Source organism: Hakea prostrata, chromosome 2 (genome assembly GCF_041222555.1).
Source record: "Hakea prostrata isolate BN-2017 chromosome 2, UWA_Hpros_2, whole genome shotgun sequence".
NCBI classification, from domain to species: Eukaryota; Viridiplantae; Streptophyta; class Magnoliopsida; order Proteales; family Proteaceae; genus Hakea; species Hakea prostrata.
Window position 1 is genome coordinate 62,361,623 of NC_142601.1, and position 14,893 is coordinate 62,376,515.

The following is a 14,893-nucleotide window of genomic DNA, read 5'->3' on the forward strand; positions in this document are numbered from 1 at the left end:
CATCAATGCTGGAAGAAGAATTTGGAGAGGAACAACGGCGTTCTCCATGAGTGCTCTGGAGCAGCAGCAGCAGAATCATGAGACGACTTTTGACTCTCTAATATCTTACTTCTTTTGTTGTTTTCATTTATAGTTATCCATGTCATAATTCTATCCAAAAAAATTCCATTGTCAAAACTCAAAAGATTGAATCCGAATTCGAATGATCTTGTTTTATGTTTTTATAGTTAAATCCTCATCATACATCTATACATATAGATTAAGATTTTTCTCTTCATATGAATAAAAGATTTGAGACTATCAAGAAGAAAAGGTGGATAAAAGATCTAAACTCAAAACATATTGGTTCTTTGTTTATTAGAGGTAAGTGAGTTTCATTTTAAAATTTCACACGTGTGCAATTCAAAAGTAAGATATTTATCTTCTAATAAAATAACTAAAATAAAATTTAATATTATTAATCACTATAATTGTTGTTACATAATCTCTACTTTTCAATTCAACCTCATTAGTTGCTAGACCAATTCCCTGCAGACAAGCAAATAAATGAGAGTGGACCACCTCTATAGGGTGGTAAACCACCTTAAAAAAGTAAGTCAAATTTTGAACGACATAAACCCTTTAGAGAAGGGGAAAGTTACTGAATTTTAGAATTGTATCAAGATGTTTGGTGTAGAAGTTAATGTCCTCCCTTAGTTATCCCTTCACTGTTATATAGAGGAAGTTGGATGTAGAAAAGCCAACCCCCTTCCTCTCATTTGACAATCTTCCTTAAGAAATTTGACGCTTGATGGCTCTATTTACGAAGATAGCATGGCCGTGCCATGTGTCACTCTTAGATGTGACTAACTTTTCTTTGGGAAATGACCAAAAACCATTTCTGAAGATCTCGTGTACTGCATATATTTTTTGATAAGTATTGCTCATTTAAGATATAAGTACAATGTATTAAATGCCACACTTAATGCCTAGGCAGTGTGCTCTTTTTGGAGATAGATTGGGGCACGCCATGTCCCATCCGTGAAGTGGATGCCAGCAAGCACTCTGGAGATTTAGGGGGGCTTTATCCCCGTCAACTGATGAGTATACATTGGTGGGTCCCTCCTTGGTTCAATAAATTCTATTAAATTGTATGCTTTGGTCTTCTTTTGGTCCAACCAATTTGGGTCCTTAGTCCAGATACATAGGGAATTTCTTGTCATGACAATAAGTAAAAAAAATATTACTTTGTATGGTAAGATACATTTCAATAATTCAATCATATGGGTTGAAAATATATGATTGAAAAAATTTGTGGGTGGAAGAACCAGATTCAAAGTTCAAACATCTACCTAACCACCATTAGGGAAAATGGTTAAAAAAAAAATTCATGGAAAACAGACTATTCATGTGATCCACCTAATTAATAAAAAAATAAAAAATGTTGACTCCGGTCCACTTCCCCTCTTTTGGGAAATCTCACGGGAGTTGATTGTTGAAGCTGAAAGTCCCAAAACACCGAGAAAGAGAAAGAGAGAGCCAAAACAGCGGATCAGTTCAGGAGAAAGGTGGAATCAGGTAGAAAAGAAAGTGAAGCTGCCACGGCAAGTAGCGCCATAAACGGCGAAGCAGAAGCTTACCTGATAGGGTCGTGGGTTTACGTGGCAGTTCTCGAGTAGCTATTCGCGAAATTAGATGATTTTGTCCAGAGTCCATAGGGAAACGCAAAACCACACGGCAGGGCATGGCATGGCATGGCATGGCATGAGGATTAGCAGATAGCCAGATAAGGAAGGAAAATGGTCGTCAACAGTCATATGATGATGAACAAGGAAGGCTGACATAGCGCGATATACGAGGGAAACTTATTCTCTCTCTGTAATCTGTCCGGTTGAGTCGGTCTATCTCTGTCTCGGTTTGCGGTTTTTGCTGCTGGTTCTTGTTTGTCCTTATTTATGGCTTCAGTTTCTGCGCCTTTCGTACGCAATTGTTACGTTTGTTTGCCGAGGAGGCCGAGGTTCAAGCTTTGGAATGGTGGACATGACGATTCGTCCTCTTTTTCTTCTTCTTCTTCCTGTTCGTCGTTTAATCTTTCACATGGTCTCTCTTCCAATTTCTGCAATTCGTCTGGTAATTAAATTCTCCCTATTTATTCTCCTTAGGTTTTAGGTATTGTGATTTTGATAACAAATGAGTAAATCTTTAAAAAGGAGTTTGTAATTATTTTTACTAGTGTGTTGCTTGAGACTCTGAGATTCCATTTGCTAAGAAATCTAGATGCACTATTTATTGGATCAAGCAAGAATCACGAATGGCTACGTGAAACAAACCAAACTGTTGTTTACTCGAACTCTTGAACGAACATAGGTGGATTGCAAAAGGTAGGTTCAAGTAGAAGAAGGGAAGGAGAAGAAATAACACAATTAAAGAGGCAAATCTCAGGAAGACAAACCAAAGTAAAGCGCCAAAAAGTCTACCAAGATCACCTCTAAGCTTATTTTCATAGCTAGAGGTATGAAGTTTTAACTTCAAGAAGTGTCTTCTTAGCTAATAGCTATTTAATCCTCTAGCCTTTAAAGCTCCAAACCAGTAAGAGTCCCTTTTTTTTCGTAGTTGCAGGGAAAAAGGAACATCCATGTTGAAGATTTTGTTTTGTATGACAAAGGCAAATGATTAGATTCCCAGCTTCTTCAAAATTTGAATAAAAAAAGCCATCCACTAGCTGGGGGACGTCCTTTGCTCTTCAAAAATTTAGTTGTTTGTATATTCTCCTTAGCTGCAGTTTCAAACAAAAATATTAGTTTCAGCTTCTTCAAAATGTTGGACTTCTTTGTTGTCACTAATTTTTGTTATTTGCTATTTACCTAGTTGCCATAGAGGGAGTTTCTAATCTCCTTTCTATTTTGAATCCCTAATTTCTGCGATCTTGGATTTACTTGATTTTTCCTGAACCTAATCCTGCATAGGTTACTAGAATAGAATAAATATATTTAACTGAGGTTCATCTTACTTAAATATATCTAACTGAGGTTCACCTGACTTGCACGTCTGTTACTCTTTCCTGTTACTCTCATCTCTCATATGCCTTCTTATTTTGCTCCTTTCATATGTCATTTCCTATTTTCAGTTTTCATTCCATATTTTCACTTCCTATCTTTTGTTTGGACCCATGTAGCTGACCCCATTAAGTTGGCATAAGACGGACTCTGTTGTTGTTGAAACTTTGTTGGTCAGCAATAAATATCGTCGAATTTTATCCTTTATTGTCTTGGGTGGAAGGGCTGAAATTTGTTAGTTAACTGCGTTCAGGCTTGAAGATTTGCTCAAAACACGATAGCTTCAGAATTCAAGCTATGAGCACCACTCAGGCAAACGTTGTGACACCCAAGGGAGTTGCAAAGTTAAAAGATGAGCCTGATCATCTTCTCGTTCTTGTTCATGGCATCTTAGCTAGGTATGTGATATCCCAAGCTTATATCTCTCATGTTGCATTACTTACTAGAATCTGTAGAAGTGATATGGATGGTAATCTGTTAAAAATAATTAAATAAAGAACAAACTATGCTTTCTTCCCTCAGTTTGTATCATGGTTATTCTCACTGGAATATCACTTTTGTCTTTTTTTGGATGCTGGCACATTCTTTGCTTGATGAATGCTGTACCATCTTCTGATCTGGCTAATGTTTTAGTTGGCTGTTATATGGTTATCCATTGTCCCTGCATTCTAAGCTTTTTACTGGTCTATGTTCTAGTCTTTCAAATTGTTTCAATGGCCTGACTAATGTCTTAGTGCTCAGTTTCATCCGACAGTGTCAAAACTACTGGGCAGAATAAAAATGGATGATTCTCAGCATTGAGGAGAATGCTTCTTCAACTAGGATTAGTTTCTTGACACATAACCCTTGTCTTTTTAAGCCTTTTTAAGCTTAAAACATTCCAAGACCCTAACAGTATCCCTTTCCTTGTTGTTTTGATGATCAAAATCATTTAAAACTTCTAGTAAGAAAAGGGTGGGGTTGGGGGGAGGGGAGGGAGAGGGGTAGTAGAAACTTTTAGCTAAAGGGGAAATTCCTTGTAGAAAATTTTCAGAGCTATTGTGTAGAAATCAGCATATCCATGAGTCATTGGTTTGTAACTTTGTCCAAGTGAGCAGTTTTTTTAGTACCTCTAGGCAGATCTGTTTAAAAGAGGTGATATAGAGGATGAAGTTTCTCAAAGAATTAAAATAGGGTGGATGAAGTGGAGAGGTGCATCCAAGGTCTTGTGTGATCGACGTATTCCATTAAAGCTTAAAAGAAAATTCTGTAGGACCTCGTTTGACCAGCTATGATGTATGGTGCAGAGTGCTAGGTTCTTAAAAAGAATCATATAGATAAACTTAGTGTAGCATAAATGAGGATGCTAAGATGGATGAGTGGCAAAACTAGGAAGGATAAGATAAGGAATGATCATATTAGAGTTGGTCTGGGAGTTGCTCCCATAAGTGAAAGCTTCGAGAAAGTCGTTTGAGGGGGCACGGCCATGTTCAACGGAGACCTATGCCCCTGTATGGAGAAATGATATAATTCAGATTGAAGGAACTAGAAGAGCTAGGGGTAGACCTAAGATAAACTTTAGAGAATTGGTGAGAAATGATATGCATAGCTTTGGCCTTGATTTAGCATGGCCTCAAACAGAATTGATTGGAAGGCAAGAATCCATGTAGCCGACCCCATTTAATTGGGACAAGGCTTATTGTTGTTGTTGTAGGCAAATCTGTTTAAGGCAGAAGAAAACCTTTTCGTCCTAGGTCAGAAAGCAAGTTTCTCGATGGTCAAAGACATTATTGCTCCTCTATATATGTAAGAATTTCTTTTGGGTGAATTTGTAAGAAAGTTAATCTAGAGGTCTCCACAATTGGTCCTAGTTCTGTTTGCCCACATCGAATAAGACTTGCAGAGGAAACATCCACAATCAACTCCTGATAATATAAAATTTGTAAGAAAGTTAATCTAGAGGTCTCCACAATTGGTCCTAGTTCTGTTTGCCCACATCGAATAAGACTTGCAGAGGAAACACCCACAATCAACTCCTGATAATATTCAGCTGTGGCCTCATGCAAGTCAAATTCCTTACTGTAGTCATTCCCATTGATAGAGTTTCAATGTCAAAAAGATTTGTACTACGTTGAATGACATGTTGCCATCCAATTAGAAAGTGAGAATGCTGCTATTTCATTATGCAATTTCTGATATCCACAACACCTCCACTTAAATGTGGATGTCCTGCTGAGGTACCTCCATCTATAACTTGAAGAACCCAAGCTGCAATCTAACCATTTTGCATATTGTCTATCTTGAACAACCTCCATTTGGTCTCCTTATAGTTGAGAAATATGCCTTGGGTTACCATTCCACAATAAGTTAGTACTTCATAAACAATTTTCAAATCCTCATTTCCATCTCTTAAGTTCAAGTTCTGTATGCATAAATCAGGGAAAGAACTGCAGTTTTATCTGGGATTTGTTTCTTTCTCATGCCACTTATACCATTTCTTTACTAAAGAATAGTTGCATCACATCCAGGACTCACATTGGGAGAATTAACCTACTTTTAGTACTTCCAGAAAGTCAAGAATGTATAACCCATGTTGTTGTTCCAAAGCAATGGTACTAGAGATTATCTAAACCTCTTTTTTACAGTTGCCACAGTGAACATACATAGAAATTTTTGAAATTCCCAAACAGGAAATTGTCATTTCCACATACACCCAGCATTGAGAGCCTTGCACATGAAACAGCCAGCATTGGGAATTTGGCATCCCAAACTCATGTATACAATTTGAATCCCTCATGGTCATTTAAATTTATAAATTCCTTTGATCATGCCAATGAAATTTCTGGAATTAGCTTCCGCTGATTGACTGCTTCTCAGACATGCCTACACCTAGAAATGCCCTTTTTTTGGTCCAAGAACTATAGTGTCATGTCACAGTTTCATTTTTAATGTTACTGTTTTCAAATTTGTGGCTTTATTTATTACTGATCCTAGAAACAATGCAGCCCTAGTGACTGGATATATGTAGAAGCAGAGTTGAAAAAGCGCCTGGGAAGCAAATTTCTAATCTATGGTATGATCTTCTAATGTATGTGTGACTTTTCATTTTTCTCTCTGTTTTCTCTTAAGCTACCTGTTTATCTTGATTATTACCAATTTGCTTCTAGGTTTTTCTCTGGTTGCAATGACATAATCTAATGTACATATTTACTGGGCAAAGGTTGGTTTGATAGCTTAAAATTGGGCCATTTGGTAGGTTGGATTGGAAAGAAATTTGATGGACTACTATATCCCGTGTTCCACTGGACACCTGTGTAAGTTACTGCCAAATGGAGTATCTGGAGGGTGCATATCAGTACATGGGAAAGCATGTGTTTGAATTTGAGTTGAATTCCACTCCGGTCCAGTCTGGACCATTCCCTAGACATCCAACAGTCCAAAATGCCATGTCAACCAAATCATCATGTTGAGCAACCGTAGCTCTACAACCTAGGTGTGCTGGCTGTGCAGCCAATACTTTGTCACATTATCATTGTGACAGTTCATTAAAGATGGGCTCTGATCTTTTCAAATCTTACAGTTTTTTATCACTCTCAAGGAACATTAGTAACTAATGTGAATCTTATTTTAAGTGCCCAACAATTACATATTTTGAAATCTACTATTTTGCAGCAAGTTCATCCAACACTTTCACTAAAACCTTCAAGGGAATCGATGGAGCTGGGAAACGGTTAGCAGATGAAGTGAGTCCTCCTTGCTTTTGTTCAAGGTCAATTATTATTTGATATTGATCTTCACTGAGGGGCATGTTCATAAAAAATTCAAGGGAGGAAAACTTGGTTGAATGCTGATTGTGGTTGCACTCATTGGAGCAGGTTGTGCAAGTTGTTCAAAAGACAGAAAGCCTGAAAAGAATCTCTTTTGTAGCCCATTCTCTTGGGGGTTTGTTTGCAAGATATGCAATTGCAGTTCTTTATGCATCAAATCCATTGGTTAGCAATCAGCCTGATCATTCTGATTCTAAGAATGAAAATCAAGAAAATTCAGCACACTCTTTGATAAGAGGAACAATAGCTGGCTTGGAGCCAATAAATTTTATTACTTTGGCAACACCACATCTAGGGGTCAGAGGGAGAAAGCAGGTCCGTTTCTGACGGGTATAACTTACTCATTTAGCAATTGGACTTAATTTTTTGTTTCCATTAAGGCGTTCTTTTGTCTCTTCATGTTCTGGTATGCTTGGGCATGGTCATTTTGCTTCCCTTTAGTAATTTTGTCTCATGTCTATGCTGCATATATTTAAGTTTCCTGAGTTGCCAAAAAAATGATGAACATTCAAATCTATGATTGGGTACAGGGTGCAACATAGAACCTTAACTCTTTGGAACATGAAGGTCAAAACCTTTACTTAAAAAATTTGTGTAGTCCAATCTCCCCTGATATATAGGTTGTATCACACATTCAAAGAAGTATTTGTGATTCAGTTTTGCAAATCCTCTCCCTGTCGCCTTTTATATGCATTCAGAGTCTCTCTCCTAATGGTGACTTTTCTCCAAAGTTTTTATGTTGGCTCAATCTCCAAGGAAGTCCCCCTAACTTCACATATCATTTCAAACTCATTTTGAAGACCTTTAATTTTCTAATTTCTCAAAGAGGAAAAGAAGCAATGTGTTGACATTATAAATCCAGTGCCATTGTTTTCTATATTGAATAATCACTGTAAGTATTTAGACTGAACTGTCCAAAGAGCATCATTGAATTGTCGTTTCCACATCATTTTTCCTTGTGAATATAATTCAATGTTTTTATTCTATAAAACAGACCGAAGTGAAGACCAAGGAGACTCTAACCCCATCTAACCCACAAATTAGAGAACTAGTAATGGGGACAAAAGTTATTTAGTTGTTTATGGAGGAGTTACTATGTGATGAAGGGGATGGCAGAATGGATATTTCAACCAGTTAAACTCGGTCACCAACCTGGTTCTAATAGGAGCAGCAGAAGCAGGCCTATATCAGTAGCTAGGGTCTGAAATAACCTCAGCAATGGCGACAACTTTAGAACAGTAACAGCAAATTTTGAACAAGACAAGAAGTGAAGGATAGATGGATTTAGCCCTCTCCACAAGGCTCTTTAGCCCAACGATTTATTAGTTGACAGCAAGGTTCCGTAGACCCTAGATGTTTAGCTCTGGACATAGCCCCTGTTATCAATCATGCAAGAGACCAGAGAATAAGCTCAAAGAAAAGCTTCAATTACCAGTTCACTAAATTTGGGCTTTTAACATCCAATTTCATGTTTATAGAGAAAAGGTTGCTCCAACAAAAATAGAAACTCTTAATTACTGAAAGAGAAACTAAACTTTTCTGAGTTTTTTAGCTAATATTCTAACAATAACAAAATAGGAACTTACTAATTCTGAAAATAGACTAATTATTAAAAAAATTAAAAACTAAGAGAAGCAGAAACTAATATTTTAAAAACTAGGGATGACATAAAATAAGATCTTCAGTCTTCTAGAAGGTGTTCACATAACCTGGGCCCCAACAAAATCTTCTAATATCCTTCATACAAAGGCAAAATTAGGACTTGAATGCTGTCCACGTTACTGTTTGTGTGAGCAATCTTTTGGTCTCTTTAAGGCCTTTTTAGAAGACCTGCTGGACTAGTGTGACTTGGTCATGTGGTTCAAGTAATGCTGGTGCGGTTCTGCCCAGATTCTACACCAATTTTTTTATGTTGTGTTCTCTACTAGTAGTTATCTCATTTCTATGGAGAATACTTTTTGGCTGAAGTCCTAAAAACTATTTCCTCTTTATCTCCCAGCATGTTTTCTTGCTTGTGGCATTTTTTGGGAGATTCAAGAATACCAAAGGCTCACTAGTAGATAATGAATTGCTATGACGGGAAAAAACCTTTATATGCATTTCATTTATGTAGTCTTCATGAATAACGACTGTCCTATGATATGTATATTTTTACTTCCAGCTTCCATTTTTGTTGGGGGTTCCCATCTTGGAGAAACTTGCTCCATCCATAGGCACTTTTATCATTGGCCGAACTGGTCGCCAGCTGTTCCTTACTGACAGTAAACCCAGCAGACCACCTCTTCTTCTAAGAATGGCATCTGATTGTGAGGATGGAAAATTTATGTAAGTTGAGAAATAGAGTCAGGTTCATCAAGGAGCTAATGTTGTTGTTGATGAACAATTGAAGAGCTCATTATCCGCTTTTTGTTTGTTTTTCAGATCTGCTCTTGCTGCATTTAGATGCCGCACTGTCTATGCAAATGTCTCTTATGACCGTATCCTTCTTCATAGTTGGTTTCATTGTTACTGCCAATAGTTTATCTTAAATTTATGTTTCAGAATTTAACTTAAGTCAACTAAACCCCCTCCGTGCAATAAAAAGGAAAAAAGAATGAAAGTTTCTGTTGGGATTTAAAAGGATATTGTTTACACGGATCACTTTCAAACTTATTTTCCCTTAATATGTCCAGATATGGTTGGTTGGCGCACATCTTCTATAAGAAGGGAGTCAGAACTTGTTAAGGTGAGATGATGTATTCTGCTTTTAAACTGCTTGACCCAGGTATAATAAGAACCATGTTCCAACCATATACGGTAGATGAACAAAGTCTCAAATTAAATTTGTGTAGCTTTGGTTGAAAAAAGAAATGGGGAGGAGGAAAATAATTTGTTTGATTTCATGGAATATCTTTTATGGCACCCAGTCTGTGATGATTTAGCTTGAGCTTGTTCTGCTTTCCTATTCTACCTGGGATGGGATAGAATAGCTCCAGGAATATTTCAGAACATTTATGTGACATTAAAATGTAATGCATTACATGCCTCTGGGTTGTATTATGTTAAGCTTGATGTTTTTGTTGATTGGATAGTACTGGAACAAGGTAATTGTTTGATTAATTATTATTTTTTATTTTAAATTGGATGCATTAGGTGGTGAGCATTGGCCTGTTGAGAAGAACAAATACTAAGATTCTGCTGTTGAAAAAGTAGTGTCTTTGCCTTCTAGGAAAATTCGATTATGAATAGAAGTAATGGACTTATGCATTTAAGTAAGTAGGTTTAATGCATTTAAGGATTGCAGAAATGGGTGGAGGAATTAAGCAACTGATCTGGAGTTCTTCCACCAGTTCTGGCCATTTATTTGATTTTGGGGTTATATCGTTGGACGTACTTAATTACTTCGTACTCTTGTAGTCTAGGAGTCATTATATCTATTGATGTGTTTCTCATTTAAAAATAATGGAAGTTTTTCAAGGAAACCAAAATAATGAAAGAAAATATGGATGTAAACTACACAAATTTCTTATTTTTCCTCTCACCTAATCACAGCCCCCTCAACGATCGTTGGACGGTTACAAGCATGTTGTAGATATGGAATATTGTTCACCAGTATCATCTGATGGCCCCCATTTCCCACCAGAAGCAGCAAAAGCAAAGGAGGCAGCACAAAATGAGCCTAACACTGAAAACACAGTAGAGTATCATGATATAGTTGAAGGTAAACACCTATATTGACAGGAAGGTTGTTTTAAGAATTTCTGTATCTGTGCATCCTATTTTAATGGTTATGGTGATTATATTGTTGACAGAGGAAATGATAAGTGGACTACAAAGGGTGGGGTGGAAGAAAGTTGATGTCAGCTTTCATTCGGCATTTTGGCCCTTCTTTGCCCACAACAATATTCATGTAATGTCCATTCACTTTGTTCTGCTTTCTAGGGTGAATTTTAAAAATTCTGGTTGAATTCATTCACTTTGTTTATGTTCTGTTCCTGATCTTCGACATTTTCTTGATAATTTGCATTATTGGTTCAGGTGAAAAATGAATGGCTTCACAATGCTGGTGCTGGAGTGGTATCTCATGTTGCCGACAGCATAAAGCAACAAGAATCGTCGCCACTGATCTCTGCTAGCTTATAGCAATGAACCAAATGAGCTTCAGATGGCAACTTGAATTTTTGATTCAACAATGTAACATAATTACTCCTCGTCTGATTTCTGAAGCTTTTTCTGTCTTACATCTTATTTACTGTTCCTTAACAAATAATTCTTGGAAAGCTATTCAGCGTCTCACTGTTGGTAGTGCCCTAATAGTACAAATGTGAATGATGCAACTCGAACTTGAAATTGCTCGTATCACTTGGTTTGTTGTTGCATCACTGCTGATCACCTTGAATCTAAATGCAGAGATACCAAGCGATCAGATTTCCATTATTTTTGAAAGATTTTCTATTTTTCCCTGTACTTGCTATTTTCTCTTATATATTTTTTTAAGGAAATTGTTTCTGTGCTGCGCATTAACTGCGAATGTTGTGGATCTAGTGGTCTCGACTTTTTTTTTTTTTGAAGGAAATTGCTTCAATGCTGTGCATTAATTGTGGATGGTGTGGATGAAGTTTTTAGGTTTTTTCATCTACACCATTCGCAGTTCAGTGCTAATGCACAGCACAGCAAACATCCTCTCCCAATGAAGAAGAGATTCTTATTATAAAAACATGTACTTTAATCACAACTCCAGTTTTTTCACGGTATCTAAAAACAAATCCGATCTTCAGATTGGCCACTTTCAAGTTCTTAGAATTAAAAGCTTTCCCTCACTTTGAAAGGAACTATTACCATTTTATTAATATTTTTTTTATATATAATTTTTCTGTAATCCCTTGTAATTCTCTATTAGGAGATTGACACCTAGGAGTTCTCTTACTATTAGCAAGCAGATTAATAAATAAATGAACTGTAATTTTACCCCAAATTGACTACATTCTCTCCTGTATTCTATAGATTAATTTTGTGCTTCTGTATATTTTAGAAAAAAAAATATAGTTCTTTATTCATCTGGTTTTCAATAATGACTTTTAGATATTATATACCCACTTGTCAAAATCACAGCAGAAAATTACAGAAAATTAATTAAAGAGGATCCAAATCAACATTGAAAAATGAATTTGCACTATATTTTTCAATTAAGCTATGCAACTATTCAGAACTCTTTAGTGGTGCTCTCATTGACTTGATTATAAGAAGCAGCTTCCTGACGCATTAGTTGCCATAAACTAGAGAGTTAAAAAAATAATAATAATAAAAACAAAAATAATAAATAACACCATCGAAATGGTGAAGATCAGCCTTCATGCCATTTGAGAACGAGCTAAGCCATGCCATGTTTTCATATAAGTAGGATGAAACAACAATATAGACCCAGAGTCACTATAATGTGATGGTGTCCAGTCATCAGATCCCTATAGTTAATTTCGAAGTTTAAATAAATATTGTTATGAATTATGAGCAAGACGAATGAATACAAAACTATTCGAAGACTACATATGATCAGTCAATCAAGAAGAATCCTGGGTTTTAGTTGCCATGGACCTTGAACTTGTCCGGTAAACTGTCCTGGGTATTAGCCATTTCGTTTCGCTTTGTTCTAGTATATTATACCCTACAGGACTGATAGTTCTTTTTAGATCAAACCTGAAGCTCTGTTCTTGCCTCAAAACCTGATTGAGCCTACCACTGCCAGCGCCCAGGAGGTAAGCATTCAGGTCAGCTTAGATTGAATTCTCATGTTCTTCCAACTTACTGTGTAAGTCTGGAATCTTATGCTCCTACCTTCTTCAAAAGACACCATAATAGAGGCATGTCAAACCAGTTTAGAATCTCTGGAACACTAAATTCAATGATCATCCTGGCTACTATACCTGCATTTTCAATCAAAGGAAAGAAACAACCATTTAGTAGTGTTCAAGAGATCCTAGTTTTGAGTTTGTTTTGGTCCTGGACTTTTGCCCTTGTTTTCTTGTACTTTGCTTTTTGTGGTTTGGGTCTCTCTGGCCTTGTGAGGGATCTACCTTCCCCTTCTCCCCCTTTTGGTAATGAATTTTTTATTCATCTGATAAAGGGGGAAAAAAAGGGTTAAAGAACATCTACACCTATATGTAGGCTCTTATGAGCTCATTTGATTTTGAGTTTTGATGGTTCATAGTTTTCGTGAACAAGAAATGACCAACCTGAGACTCAAAGCATAATCATGTATCAAAGACTGAGCAGAGTAGAATCAAACATTTAAGTCATACTCATCAAGCACACAGTGTGCAAACAAGACATGAATTGGATCTTCAATTGAATTTTGGAACTCAGTTTTCTTGGACCACACAAGGAACAAACAGACTTGTAGATTGAAATTCAACTAATCTCTGAGATCAACAGTAATGTGGCAACCTAGTAGTCATCATACAAACTCCCCCAATAAACTAATTCTACATACAAGACCAGCATTATGTATAAATATGATAGTCAAAGGCTCAAATTACAGTACCTGTATCTTTACATTATTCTAGTTTTCTTTTTTAAGTCTTGAACATTATATATCAAAAAACTCCTGTATGACACTGATGACTCGACCTGCTACTTCAGAATCAAACAACCTTGGCAAGTTAGAGACGAGATCGACTTTCACTGCAGCATCCTTAATTAGATGATCCCTCTTTCCCAAAAGGGCCTGTTCGGATTCACCAATCTCTTTACCTCCTACTCTACAAGCACAATGATCCAACCAGATTCGCAAAACTTCCTTAACAGTGGGGCCAATATGATCATGTATGATCTCATCCATGCTGCCCTCTCCTCCTCCCTCCCTCTCCTCTTTGCGGCTACAATCTATACGAATCAAATTTGCTGTGGGAGACCAGATGGATCGAAGATAAAGAGAGGAAAGGAAATAAGGCTGGACCTCTGGGAGTTTCTCTAATTCTTGTCGAAATCTTTCCAACTGGGTATCACTGTAGAATGTGTCAAGGTAGTCCTGGTGGAGCACAAGGTCCTTTCTGGGCAGTAAATCAAGTAAGAGAATTAAAGATGTGGGACTGCTTCTTATGAACTCCAAAATGAAGTGTGGTGCCTCTGTGGAAAGGTTGAGGTAGGCTACTATGGTGGTTATGTCCAAGGCTCCTCCTGATGGCAATTCACAGTGCAGCCAACTCCCAAGTAGAAGATCAACCTACATGGCTAAAAAAGCTTCAGTTCAAGAAATACTTCCATACCCATTAGCTCATAACCCCATCAGTATGAAACTTAAATTCCAGTTACTGAACCATGATCTGCTAAAGATAGATTGCTGGAGTCTACATTAACCTTTAACCAAGAACCATGTTTCAGTTTCATCCATAAATCAAACCTGTGATACATGATCAAGTCCTGCACTTCTACCAGAGATTCAATTGCAATCCTACATTAAAACCCTTTCTTTTAAAAACCCAAACATGGTTCTGCAAGTTGAAAATGAGAAGAAGAACAAAAAAGTAAAATTACCGAAGAAAGATTCTCGCCGGTTCTGATGTAAAGGGAACCTTGGGAAGTTCCACTCTGGTTCTGGAAGAATTGGACGTCCGGTGGGAGAGTGGAAGGCCGGAGCTGAGAGCCAAGCCTGTTTTCCATGGTGGACAAAATCTCCACCATTAGATTCCGATGAACGACCGATAGATGCGGAAATTCCTTGAATCTCGGCTGTTCGATTTGAGCGTCCATTGGAGAAGGTAAGGACGAAGAGGAGGCGAACAATCGAAGCCTCTGAGCCCTTGTGGGTGATGGAGAAGGAGAAACGAAAGGCAAGAACTGGAATCTCTGCGGTATTAAACTAACCATTGAACATAAAAATCTTATCCCGTTTTGATTTTGATCAGTTCAGAATTGGGAAAGAGAAGAAAAATGAGTGGCTCCAAATTGTTACTAGGGCTCTGGCTTCTCATGGGAAAACCAGACACAGTAACAGACATTTAGGAAATTACTTATCTACCCTTGAAAAAAACGAAACTATTCCAATATTCCCATTCTCGATTCCGGGTTGGCGGACAT

The 14,893-nt window shown here is 37.2% G+C and overlaps 2 protein-coding genes across 2 annotated transcripts; one reads left to right on the forward strand and one right to left on the reverse strand.

Annotated features, from left to right (window-relative positions):
- The first annotated feature begins 1,463 nt into the window (after positions 1–1,463).
- LOC149025501 (putative lipase YDR444W) lies at positions 1,464–11,317 on the forward strand. Its single transcript, XM_089145717.1, has 11 exons — positions 1,464–2,109; positions 3,289–3,433; positions 6,020–6,087; positions 6,687–6,757; positions 6,890–7,156; positions 9,003–9,166; positions 9,263–9,318; positions 9,514–9,566; positions 10,373–10,541; positions 10,633–10,730; positions 10,859–11,317. Exons 1-11 carry the CDS (start codon positions 1,935–1,937, stop codon positions 10,961–10,963), a joined length of 1,371 nt encoding a protein of 456 aa, XP_089001843.1. The 5' UTR covers positions 1,464–1,934; the 3' UTR covers positions 10,964–11,317.
- A 352-nt stretch (positions 11,318–11,669) lies between these two features.
- On the reverse strand, positions 11,670–14,743 carry ACD2 (accelerated cell death 2 (ACD2)). The gene is made up of 2 exons (XM_089145718.1): positions 14,351–14,743; positions 11,670–14,039 (listed from the first exon to the last, which is right to left on the reverse strand). The coding sequence occupies exons 1-2, from the start codon at positions 14,681–14,683 to the stop codon at positions 13,404–13,406; spliced, it is 969 nt and encodes a 322-aa protein (XP_089001844.1). The 5' UTR covers positions 14,684–14,743; the 3' UTR covers positions 11,670–13,403.
- Between the last annotated feature and the right edge of the window lie 150 nt (positions 14,744–14,893).

Excerpts from the sequence above, each read along its gene's own strand:
- LOC149025501 (XM_089145717.1), top strand. The coding sequence starts at position 1,935 with ATGGCTTCAGTTTCTGCGCCTTTCGTACGCAATTGTTACGTTTGTTTG. Across the intron at positions 2,110-3,288 it reads CAATTTCTGCAATTCGTCTG|GCTTGAAGATTTGCTCAAAA; the intron begins GTAATTAAATTC and ends AACTGCGTTCAG. Across the intron at positions 10,542-10,632 it reads GTATCATGATATAGTTGAAG|AGGAAATGATAAGTGGACTA; the intron begins GTAAACACCTAT and ends TATTGTTGACAG.
- ACD2 (XM_089145718.1), bottom strand. The coding sequence starts at position 14,683 with ATGGTTAGTTTAATACCGCAGAGATTCCAGTTCTTGCCTTTCGTTTCT. Across the intron at positions 14,040-14,350 it reads CCGGCGAGAATCTTTCTTCG|GTTGATCTTCTACTTGGGAG; the intron begins GTAATTTTACTT and ends TTAGCCATGTAG.